The sequence below is a fragment of the Trachemys scripta genome, chromosome 12, assembly GCF_013100865.1.
Source record: "Trachemys scripta elegans isolate TJP31775 chromosome 12, CAS_Tse_1.0, whole genome shotgun sequence".
Lineage (NCBI taxonomy): Eukaryota > Metazoa > Chordata > Testudines > Emydidae > Trachemys > Trachemys scripta.
In genome coordinates, this window is record NC_048309.1 from 31812515 (window position 1) to 31824868 (window position 12354).

A 12354-nucleotide genomic window follows, 5' to 3' on the forward strand; every position below is an offset into this window, starting at 1 on the left:
ACAAACAAGTTTGCAGGATATAATGCTGCCCGCTTCTTGTTTACAATGTCACCTGAAAGTGAGAACAGATGTTCTCATGGCACTCGTGTTGCATGCATTGCAAGATATTTATGTGCCAGATGCGCTAAAGATTCATATGTCCCTTCATGCTTCAACCACCATTCCAGGGGACATGCGTCCATGCTGATGATGGGTTCTGCTCAATAGCAATCCAAAGCAGTGCGGACTGGCGCATGTTCATTTTCATTATATGAGTCAGATGCCACCAGCAGAGAGTTGATTTTCTTTTTTGGTGGTTCGGGTTTTGTAGTTTTCGCATCGGAGTGTTGCTCTTTTAAGACTTCTGAAAGCATGCTCCATGCCTTGTTCCCCTCAGATTTTGGAAGGCACTTCAGATTCTTAAACATTGGGTCAAGTACTATAGCTATCTTTAGAAATCTCACATTGGTACCTTCTTAGCATTTTGTGAAATCTGCAATGAAAGTGTTCTTAAAATGAACAACATGTGCTGGGTTATCAGCCAAGACTGCTATAACATGAAATATATGGCAGAATGTGGGTAAAACAACAGCGGACATAGATTTCTTCCCCCAAGGAGTTCAGTCACAAAATTAATTAATGCATTATTTTTTTAACAAACATCATCTGCATGGAAGCATGTCCTCTGGAATGATGGCCAAAGCATGAAGGCGCATACGAATGGTCAGCATATCTAGAACGTAAATACTTGCAATGCCGGCTATAAAAGTGCCATTCAAATGCCTGTTCTCATTTTCTGTAAATGTAAACAAACTTGTTTGGCTGAACAAGAAGTAGGACTGAGTGGATTGGAGACTCTGAAGTTTTACATTGTTTTGTTTTTGAGTGCAGTTAATCTACATTTGTAAATTTTAAAATCGTAAATTTTACTTTCACGACAGAGATTGCACTACAGTACTTATGAGGTGAATTGAAAAATACTATTTTGTTTTTTTACAATGCAAATATTTGTAATAAAAATGACATACAGTTTGATTTGAATTACAACACAGAATACAATATATATGAAAAGGTAGAAAAACATCCAAAATATTTACAATATATACATGTTCATAAGCCGAATTTTTTTAGTAAAAAAGGGAAGCACCAGAGAAGGGGGTCAGCTTATGAACGGGTGTGGAGAGGGAGAGGTGGGACACAGCCCCTTCCCCCAACAGAGGCAGCAGAGCCAGAAGGGAAGAGGCGGGGCCAGAGTCTCCTCTTCTGGCCATGCTGCTCTCCCCCCAGCCTCCGAAGCAGCAGCTGTAGCTCCGGGGCTGGCAGGCTGCGGCCGTGCCGCCCGGTCTGGCCCGCCAGAGCAGGCTGCGGCCAGGCCAGANGCAGGCTGCGGCCGTGCCGCCCGGTCTGGCCCGCCAGAGCAGGCTGCGGCCAGGCCAGAGACATCCTCCCCAGATAAGGTGGGATGGGATGGGGAGAGTGTGGGGGTCCCGGGCTAGGGGTGAGGTCACGTGGGGGGTGGTCATAGGGGTTACTCCCCTGACCCACAGCTTCTCCCCCCCCACAAAAATTTCCCCACCAGTTGCTGTCCCGGCCCTTCAAGGTAAGCAGCTGGTGCGCTGGGACGCTTTGTTTACGCGAGGTAAACAACTATCGACCTGCCAGTGGCTTATCCTGATGGCCCGGGAGCCAAAGTTTGCTGACCCCTGAATTATAGGGTCAGCTTATGAACGGGTCGTAAAAAATTTCCATTTTTACTTATCCATCTTGGGGGTTCAGCTTATGAACGAACCGGCTTATGATGGAGTATATATGATAATAAATTTCAATTGGTATTCTATTGTTAAGATGTGTGATTAAAACTGCGATTAATCGCGATTAACTTTTTTGAGTTAATCGCTTGAGTTAACTGTGATTAATCAACAGCCCTAACAGAAAGCTCTTCAAAAATATTCTTTGTTACGGAAGTCTGATGTTACTTTTACTTTTACAAGTTGGAAAAAAAAAAATCAAACCAAAGTTTGAGTGTTTTTTTGTTTGTTTTAGTTGATTGGTGTCCCTTAAAAATGCCACATCTTTTATTTACAGTGTTGTAGCTGTGTCGATCCCAGGTTATTAGAGAGACAGGGTGGGTGAGGTAATATATTAAATTGGACCGACTTCTGTTGATGGGAGAGAGAAGTTTACATAGAGCTCTTTTTCATGCCAGGGAAACACAATCATAGTGTCACAGCTAAATGCAAGGTGGGACAGATTGGTTTAGCATCAGTAGTTAACACATTTCAAGGGACCATTCAATGTGAAGCGGCCCATTAATCCCCCTTCCTTCTTAAGGGGAGAAGATGAAGAGGAGGTTGTTAGTGGGTTATAGATTGTTGTAATAAGCCATAAATCCAGTGTGTCTATTCAGTCTGATTTTTATTGTCTAGCAAAGTTATGAGTTTAACCTCCCTGGCTCATCTCTGCAGGTTTCCTCTGAAGATGAGGACTGATAGGTCAGATATAGTATGATCACTTTGTGAAGTGTTCAGTTGTTTGTTGTGAAGACAGGAGGACAGTCTTCAGCTCCTGATGCCTCTTAAGTTTTTGCTTTTGGGGGGGGGGGGCAGGGGAGAGGAGCAGCCAAACACATGGAAAGGATCAAATTGTGTGGCAGACTTATTGTTCCGCTCCTTTCGGTCCAGCTATATTTGTTTGGGGCTCTGTGTACGATGATTGTCTTTAGAAAAGTAACTACTATTTTAGTATATAAGCAATGAACAGTTTCATCCTTGTGAAATTTAAACAGCTCTTCTGGAATTCTGTAGTTAATAGGAACTGAAGACAGTTTGCATGTTATTGCTGTTACAGTAATGCTGCAAAATTCCAAGATGTCTGTCAGGATAAAAAAAAATAGGTAATTGTCCTTTGTCTTATTTTTACTATGAAAAGTCAGCCCCACTTGACTCTCTTCATCTTAGCAGATGTTGAAAACTTGGATGCTCATTGTAAATACTTTTACAACATAGTAATTGATGTGTTGAATTTAATATGTACTATTCTACATTCAGCCCCACTACCTAGTATTTTTTAATATTTACAAAGCCAAAAGATGAGAGCTTGAAACCAGGGAGCATTCATGCTCAAATTTTAAGAGTTCTAAATTGATCTCTTTTGCTAATGGCTGATCAAGCATATAAAAACTGATTTAAGCACTGTTCGTATGTTAGTGTCTGGCATTACAGATTGTGGAAATAAAATTAGTACATTGTTAGAGAGAAGACTGACTAATTAGATGAGGAAAGTTAATGCATAATGACAGAAGACAACATTGAAGTTTCTTTACATCTGTAACATAAGTTGTATTTTCTCAGGAGAAAAAAAAGCAAGAGCAGAAGTCGCAGTCATGAGAGGAAGAGGAGCAAAAGTAAAGAGCGCAAACGAAGCCGTGATCGCGAGAGGAAAAAGAGCAAAAGTCGGGAAAGGAAACGCAGCAGAAGCAAAGAACGCAGACGTAGCCGCTCTAGAAGTAGAGAACGTAGATTCAGAGGCCGCTATAGAAGCCCATAGTAGGTTATTTTAATGTACAATTGAGCATGTTTCACATCAATATGGTAAAGGCTTAAACTGAACTATGTACTTTCTAAACTAGTCCGTTTACTTTTTACTTTGAACACTTGTTCAAAGTAATGTTGCAATTTACAAGGCAGTAAGGAGAACGATGGAAATAATGTAATATGTTTCAGTTACTACTTTAGTAATTTTGTTTTTATCCTAAACTACACGCAAATAACTTATACTTGGATTAAATTGAACTAAAAATAGAAAAACAAGTAGCATAAAGTCAGAATATAACTTTAGTTAGGATTAGGATGAAAGAAAATTATCTATTCAAGTCCTAGTAAGAGACACTTATTAGTAGATAAACCAGGTCAAGTTGAAGGTTTAACACTTAAAAAACTGGATGATAGTTTCCAGTAGGGTGCAGGTTCTTAAGTCTATTGCTGTTGCTTCTAAAAATAAACTTTTATGGGATCCACAAAAAATATGAACTACCCTCTTCCTGCTGGGCTTGCATCAGGCGTTAACTAACAAACTTGCATCAGGCGTTAACTAACAAACTGTATTCCCAGAGCTTTGCTGACATCGCTGATGCTGGTGCACAAAGCAGGAAGTAAACAGAGGTATGTAGAAAAAAATGGACAAAACTATTCCAGAAGGAAGATACCTAGTTGGTAGCTAAGGACTACTTGTTACATGAAAAAGCTGTTTGCAAGCAATGGAGCATATTTTTTTCAAAGTCTATTTCTAATTAGTTTTTGAGTTTAGCTGTGATCTTTGTGAATGATGGCATTCTGCCTGAGCTGCATCATTGCCACTTGGTGGCAAGGTGTAGCTAATGGTAGATGAGAATATATTTAGTTGAGAGATGTTTATTTAAGAGGTTGGCTCACAGTTGCGCTTAATGTGTGTTAAAACCTCTGATTACATATATGTATATGAGAAGTAGTATTAAAATAAGTATAGGAAAATAGAGGATCCCTGGAATGAACAAATAACCTTTTCTTATAATTTGTGTCAAACTAATATTCTTGAGGTAGCACTACTTGTCTTGGACTGTATTTTTGCCCATATAACAGTTAAAAAAACAGGGACGTCAGTAAGCATTAGGTTGGCAGGATACTATATTTTTCCTTGTCATGTACTGGATTTATAACAAGCTCTTCTTTGTTTTTACCTTAGTTCTGGTCCAAAATTCAACAGTGCTATCAGAGGGAAGATTGGTCTGCCTCACAGCATCAAATTAAGGTTTCTGAGTTTTCTATTTTTGTGGCTAGTTAAGTGTCAGTGCTAAAAATTAAGCTACTTTGTACTTTTTTTGATGATCTAGTAAATATTTTTTAATGTTTACAGCAGACGGCGCTCCAGAAGCAAAAGTCCATTCAGAAAAGACAAGAGCCCTGTTAGGTAGCTATTTTCACATTACTATTTCTTAACTTGTTATTAGTCTTGTTATGCTGAATGCCATGTGAGATGCTGCTGCATCTTGAACTGCACAATTACTTTCTGTGCAAGCTAGTTTTAGGATTGCCAGTTTCCAAAACTGTCTGATCAGTATAGGTATCCATGCTGCTTGGGATGGAAGGGAGGGTTTGGGGGCACGGGGGGAATCTGTATTGTTTTTTCTGGTGAAGGAATATCCATGACATTTAATAAATTCACAGGGTTCAGAGTAGCAGCCGTGTTAGTCTGTATCCGCAAAAAGAACAGGAGTACTTGTGGCACCTTAGAGACTAACAAATTTATTAGAGCATAAGCTTTCGTGGGCTACAGTCCACGAAAGCTTATGCTCTAATAAATTTGTTAGTCTCTAAGGTGCCACAAGTACTCCTGTTCCTTTTAATAAATTCAGTTAATGTAAACACCTTGTTCACTGTTGCAAAATTGTTATGCATCAATCCTGCCTTGCTTTTCATATTTAAGATTATTTGAATTAGGTTATAGTTTACCCAGTTGAAATTGGCTCATTTTTTCTCATGAGTCTCATTTATAGAATCATAAAAGCTGAGATGGTCATCCAGTCCATCACTTGCAAGTGTGTGATTTTTCTCTACAGTATGTTACATTGCATGTAACACAATGAAACTGAGTGACTGTTTCCCAGTCTAACATATCTCACTGTCAGGAAGGTTTTCCTCATACTTAGCCTAAATATTTCTTTTCTTACACCCTGTGGTGTCAAATCCTAAATTCCACATCCTTAGTTTCACTGGATGTGTTACTGATAGTTCAACTCCAGTGTGGAAAGTCAGATTAATACATGGGTGTCAAACACCCATGATCTGGGCTGGATCTGCCCCATATAATGTATATGAGGCCTATGTGGCATAGTCATATTTTTCAAAATCCAAGTTTTTATTTTTAAATAAAAGTGGTGCAGCCCTAACTCACACTGCACTTTGACACATTCCCTGCTATTAAAACAGTGCTGCTAGGGCAAGAAACTACAGTAATTATTCAATTATATAGTAATTATTCAGTTAGCAGTTTACTTGATTGTTTTGTTAGAACTTCTACTCTTTGTATCTTTTGGATTTTTAAAATTTTTGGTAGTAACAAATGCTGAAACTAAAATATCAATTGACCAAGTTTAAGCATTTGGGACTTTCTGCATATGGACATGTTGGCATTACTGAGTGATACAACAGTGATAGTCAGTGTACTTGTGTAAAATGGCCACTCAGCCAGCTAGGACTCTTATTCTCTGGAGTCTTGGCTGTAGTCACTTGCGTCTTTAAAAATAATTGCATAAAATTAGGTCCCTAGATGTTGTGATTATTGCTTCTACCTGTCTTAAGAAATGAACAGTCTGTGATGAAATATCCTGTTTTGTTACCTGTTTCTTCACTCCCCACACTTACCTTCTGTCTTTTGCATATTGTGTTTTATATAGTAAAATGACAGACCCTGCCCCAAAGAGTTTACAGTGTTTATGCAGTACCTATCACAATGGGGCCTTGATGTGGTTGAGTCTTCTAGGCAGTTCTGCAATATAAACTTTAAAAAAAAAAAAAGGCCACTTGTTTATTAACAAAGTGCTAAGCACCTCCCTTTAAAGTTAGTGGGGATACTTGTGTGCTACTACTTGTGAATATCAATTTAAAGGACTACCTTTAGGTTCTTTCTTTAAATTTAGCACATATCTTTAAAAAAAAGTTATGTAGATGTTTTGACTTCTTGTCAGGCTTAAATGACAAATTCTGCATTTGCTCAAACTGTCAATTGCCTTAAATCAGAACCGAGTTTCTCCTTGTTTTGCAGAGAGCCAATTGATAATTTGACCCCTGAAGAGAGAGATGCTCGAACAGTGTTCTGTATGCAGTTGGCTGCAAGAATTCGGCCAAGAGACTTGGAAGAATTTTTCTCTACTGTAGGAAAGGTAATTGAGGGTGGGTTAAATGAACATATAAAAATTGTCTGTGTGCAGTATCAGTGGCTTTTCCAATATTGAAGCCCTCTGCAAAATTGTAAGTAGATAGCTCTGCACATGGAATTCATATTTAGTCAGGAGTTTTATGTCCGGACTGGTTTGCAAAAATCAAAGCTTCAGCTCATGGGACTTGCCTTTGTCATACATTTGTCCAGTGACCAATGCAATGGAAGTAATTCTGATTAGGTCCTCCGTGTATTGTTGCAATAAAAAGTAAGATGTCATCTTTGCATGTGGGTCTGCAGCATAAGATGGAATTCTAAGTTTAGGTCCCTTTTTAATATGGTAGCTGTTCTGGTGAGCTGTTAGAAAATTTGTAGTGATGCAACAATTTTGACAAACTGGAATCTACAACCCTTTTTCCTTACTACCTTCAGTTTTATGTCAAAATTGTCAGTCAAAAAATCACTTTAATGAAGCTAATTTTTCGGGATGTGTTGGTTTAGAAGGTAGTGTGACTGTGTATCTAGTCTATATAGAATTATTACACCGTTAAGAAATCATTAAGCATCTTGTATTGAGTCAAATAATAGCTAACTTCATGTACATATTCATGAAGTCCCTTAGTAACTATATAAACATTAATTGCACTAAATAGAGATTAATGATAAATCTGAAATTTTCATTCTTGTAGGTTCGTGATGTGCGGATGATCTCTGATAGAAATTCAAGACGTTCCAAGGGAATTGCTTATGTAGAATTTGTTGATGTTAGTTCAGTGCCTCTGGCAATAGGACTAACTGGACAGCGTGTTCTGGGAGTACCAATCATAGTACAAGCATCGCAAGTAAGTTGTGGTTGGTTGAATACTAGTCATAGAATTATGTAACATTTATACTGCAGCATATGCTGCTTGACCAAGAAGTAATATACACATCCTTGAAGCACCATTGATTTCAGTGAGACTTACTTAATTTGCAGAGATACATATTCCATTTCAAAATTGATTTCTCCATATTTATGCAGTTGTACTAATATTGTTACCGTTAATTATGTTAAGGGATAACACAAATCACACAAAAGGCCAGAGAATTCAGAGGGATGGCTGAACGCCATTCTTGTTTCACCTGTTTTATGATTGAGTAGCTGAAAATTGAGTTACAATTGAAACATTTCTGTAACCAACTAAAGTGGTTGCTTCAGTTTTAATAAATATTGCCAGGCACAGAAAACTGAGTCTAAATAAAACTAGACAAATCAATACAGAATGAAATGTAGAGGGTAGATGAGGGAATTAAGGCTAAGAAGGGGAATGTTAACTGACTTATACAATAGTACGTATCCTATATGTAGAAGTCATGCATATTTAACAAGCAAACTGCATTCTGTTCACTAGAGAAACCAGTAATCTACATCAGTTCATTCATTCCATTTGAAGCATATTTCTAGTTGCATAATTCTAATCAAGAGCATGGACTTTTCATAGCATTTAAGTTATTAAACACTGCATTCAAGCCATTTTTACTGGGAGTTATAGAGCTTGTACTTTTTTAGTGAGTTTACTAAGTTTAGTAGATTTTTTTACTTAGGCTCTTACAGGCAATGGAAATTTTGTTTTTCCTAGGCAGAGAAAAACAGAGCAGCAGCAATGGCCAATAACCTACAGAAAGGCAGTGCTGGGCCCATGAGATTGTATGTAGGGTCATTACACTTCAACATAACTGAAGATATGCTTCGTGGGATCTTTGAACCATTTGGTCGGGTGAGTTCTTATTGATGGCAGAGGTATTAAGAAGTGCACGTTGCGATTACTCTTATTTTAGATCCTGTTTCCTATAATAAATGCAAAGGACTGAAAGGGCATCCTGATTGAATATAAATTCCACATCTACAAAAATTATTTTCTCTTCCTGTTCTCATATGTATGTGGGTGTTTATGAATCCAGTAGGGGTTAAATATTCTGATTACATCTGAAATCAAATAAGGGATTTTGTATTAAAGATATTTTCAATAATACTCAACCATTTTTATTGAACAGGTAGGTGTGATGTGGAGAGCTGAGAATTCAGGGACTAACCTGTCAAGCTAAGATTAGGTGACACATTTTAATGTTTAAGGAATTCTGTGTGCTTAAAAACTAGCTATGGTTTATCAGATCTTATTATTGCCTCCCCTTTTGAGGCAAATGTTTTCCTTTGTGACCTTTTGGATCATGAGGTTGAGGAGGTAGTCAGGAAGATCCTTTGAGCTGTGGAATCTCAAATTGTTGCAACAATCTACTTCCTGTACATACCAGACAAACCATTCAGTAGCTCACGAATATCCAGTCAGCCACCTACTCCAGAGTTTCTAAAAGCTGTATATATACATTTCTTCTGATGCTTTCTATGTTGCAGCTAACAGCTTGAATGATGTAGTCTTGGGCTCCATTTGTATCCTTCATCCTGGCCCCAAGAGTCGCGTTTTCTCCCCTAAAAGAAAAAGATACAACTTTTCACTACGTAAACTTCCAGTAAGATACATGTCCAACAAAATCAAATACCAGCAGAAGTCATACTAAGCCCAAGTTTTATCTCAACCAGAGAATCTTATTTGTGACCAACAGTCTATGATCTCTCTCTCTCCCCCCCCCTCCCCCTCCCCATATCAGGCATCTGTCTGGGTAACCCTGGATGGCTTTTTGCCACTTTCCTCTCCCTCCTTAAACCCTCTTCTCCACTTCCTGCTCCTTTCTACCTCTCTGCTCTGGATCTTGCTGACTTCTTCCAAAAGAAAATTTTAGAAATCTGATGGGACCTCCTCTCACTTCCATTTACTTCTCCTGCCTTTTCTGAGATCTCCTCCCGTTACCGCTTCCAGCTCTCATCCTGTCTCCTGATCTTCCTTGCCACCATTTTCATCCCTACTCTCACCTTTCTCCTCTGATCCTTCCTCTTGTAGTACAAACATGCTTTAGTCTCTCCCACCATAAACTCACCTTTGATCACGTGTCTCGCCAGCTATCAGCCAGTCTTCCTTTTATGTGATCCTAAAACAGACGGCAGAAATTCCAAGGGAGGTGTGATAAATGAGACTTCACACTCTTTTGAATTAACTGTTTCAAATTGAACATATCTCGTCAGAGTAGTTTTTGTAATAGCAACCCTTATAACAAAATAACCCTTTCTAGGAAAGGTTCTTGCTAATGCGGAGTAAATAAAATTTAAACACATTATTGAAATTAACAAGTAGAATTTGAAATTATGGGTACTCTGGGCAAAAAAAGTCTTATTTTCATAGCATACTAGTTCATAACCATACCTTTATAGTTAAACTCCTCGTAATATACGAATATGGACTAAATCTTTGGTTAACACTAAGCTAACTATGCATGGAATATATAATGAAACTGTTAAAATGTGTTCCTTTGTACACACAAATTAAAGTTACAGATGGGCATGTGTATAAGGATTCTTAGAGATGTCTGCAGTAATCTAGTACAGTCTGAGTGCTGTATTTTTTTTAAAAAAGACCAAATGAATGTAGTTTGCAACCTACTTCCATCTCTGCGTATCTGGCTTCTCAAAAATCATTTTTGTGTACTGCCTGTATTTACTACTTGGTGGGACACTTTACCCCTTAACTTCTGTCATATCTGGTCAGATGCCTATTAAATAAAATCTGAGTACATATATTCCTTTAAGTTACAGCTATGCTAAAAGAATATCCTTCAGAGAACTGCAAGAAATTGTTAATTGTATTTGAATCCATGCTCTTTTATCCCGATCAAGCTTTGGTAAGAGGAATAGTATAGGCCAGGAGGGATAGGGTTGAAGTCTTCAAGAAAGACTTAAGAAAATGGAATGTAGATTTAGATATGGTTTTTAAAATCTCCTTTATACTTTCTTCTCCCTCCCCAGCCCCCCTTACGTATGCATAACCATCTAATACTTTATGGTTGCAGATTTTTTTCCCCCCCAAAATTCAGTAACTTGTGAAATTCTGTTCACTGCCCAAAATAGCACCTCTTTTTTTTTAGTTGGCTCTGACTAGACTCTCACATGATTTTATAATTTGATACATTGTACAAAATTACAATTGCTTGTATCTGAGTTGATGTAACAATCAGCAATTGATGATGACTGTGCTATCATAGTATGTGCTAAGACAGTGGTTCTCAAACTTTTGTAGTGGTGATCCCTTTCACACAGCAAACCTCAGAGGGCGACCCTTCTCTCCCCCCCCCCTTAGAAATTAAAAACACTTTTTAAAATATTTAACACTATTATAAATGCTGGAGGTGAAACGGGGTTTCGGATGGAGGCTGACAGCTTGCGACCGCCTGAGGGGTCACGACCCCCAGTTTGAGAACCCCTGTGCTAAGAGGTCACATCTGAGTGGAAGTCATTGGCTGGCTGAGGAGCCTAAAATAATCCATAAAGAATAAATTGAACATACCTGAGGCTGTTTGGTGCACTCAACAGAGGACCCTGCATGTCTCACTTTTAGTAAATTGCAAGTTACCTTTATGCTAATGTAGACACTTTTTTACTCAAAAAAGGCACAGCTGGTAAAACTTCCAGCAACAGTTTTTAAGCTCCATTATGTACCATGTGTGTGTTCCAGCTGTTTTATGTTCTTGTATTGTTTGATATCTTGCGATGTATTCAAAAAAAACTTGCGTGGGAGAAGGCTAAATTGAACTGCTCATTTGTCTTTATGGGATGTAATGTGTGATAGTCTGTTTTTTTTCATTTTTTTTAGATTGAAAGCATTCAGCTGATGATGGATAGTGAAACTGGACGCTCCAAAGGATATGGATTTATTACGGTAAGATTTTGACTTGTAATAAGTTAGCAGAGTTGTGGGTTAGGTCGATAACCCAAAATCCAACTGATTGAACATAGGTATTTCAGAGCCCGGGCAGAAACAAACTCAGAGTCAGGGGTTTAAAGTGAGATTAGAAGACTTCAAAAGGCTTCTATGTGATTTAAACAAAAAAGAGCTTTGTGTAACCAGATTGCTTTTCTCCAACGATGAGCTAGCTCTTTGTGTTGCAGCTCCTTAAAGCACTTTTACAGCAACACAGATGACTCTGTATATTAGAAATACTTTATTCACTTTAGACCATCCCAACACTTGGGGCATGCAGCTATGTCTCTTTAGTCTGCCTGCCAATCCTGGATTGGTGGTCTCTGTGGCGATCACAGATGAATAATTAAAACAAAAAAACCTCACACATGACCAGTATTACCGAATACCCCAGTAAGCTATATCACCACCCCTTCAAGGAAAAGCTTGAGTGGAAGTAGGCCATGCGCAAAGTCCCGAAGGTCATCAGACTTGGGTTTTGTCAGAAGAGTCAAATGGCAGAGGCTAGGGCTTTTGAAGGAGAGCAGCTTCTAGCCAGGCCCAGATGTTCAAAACTGGGAACTAGGATCCAGTGTTTAAAATGACACAGTAATATATAGTGGAAGGAAGAACTCTC

At 38.4% G+C, this 12354-nt stretch overlaps 1 protein-coding gene across 3 annotated transcripts in view; it reads left to right on the forward strand.

Moving 5' to 3' along the window:
• Positions 1-12354, forward strand: part of RBM39 (RNA binding motif protein 39) — a 48978-nt gene that overhangs the window by 17018 nt on the left and 19606 nt on the right. The window contains exons 1-8 of one of the 3 annotated variants that reach the window (XM_034787571.1): positions 2589-2872; positions 3330-3524; positions 4699-4764; positions 4870-4923; positions 6778-6895; positions 7581-7733; positions 8511-8648; positions 11631-11696. In XM_034787571.1, the coding sequence (XP_034643462.1) occupies positions 2829-2872; positions 3330-3524; positions 4699-4764; positions 4870-4923; positions 6778-6895; positions 7581-7733; positions 8511-8648; positions 11631-11696 (834 nt within the window). In that variant the 5' untranslated portion in view covers positions 2589-2828. Of the gene's footprint in view, positions 1-2588; positions 2873-3329; positions 3525-4698; positions 4765-4869; positions 4924-6777; positions 6896-7580; positions 7734-8510; positions 8649-11630; positions 11697-12354 lie in introns of those variants that run through there. The other 2 variants (XM_034787570.1, XM_034787569.1) reach the window with 2 other exon arrangements.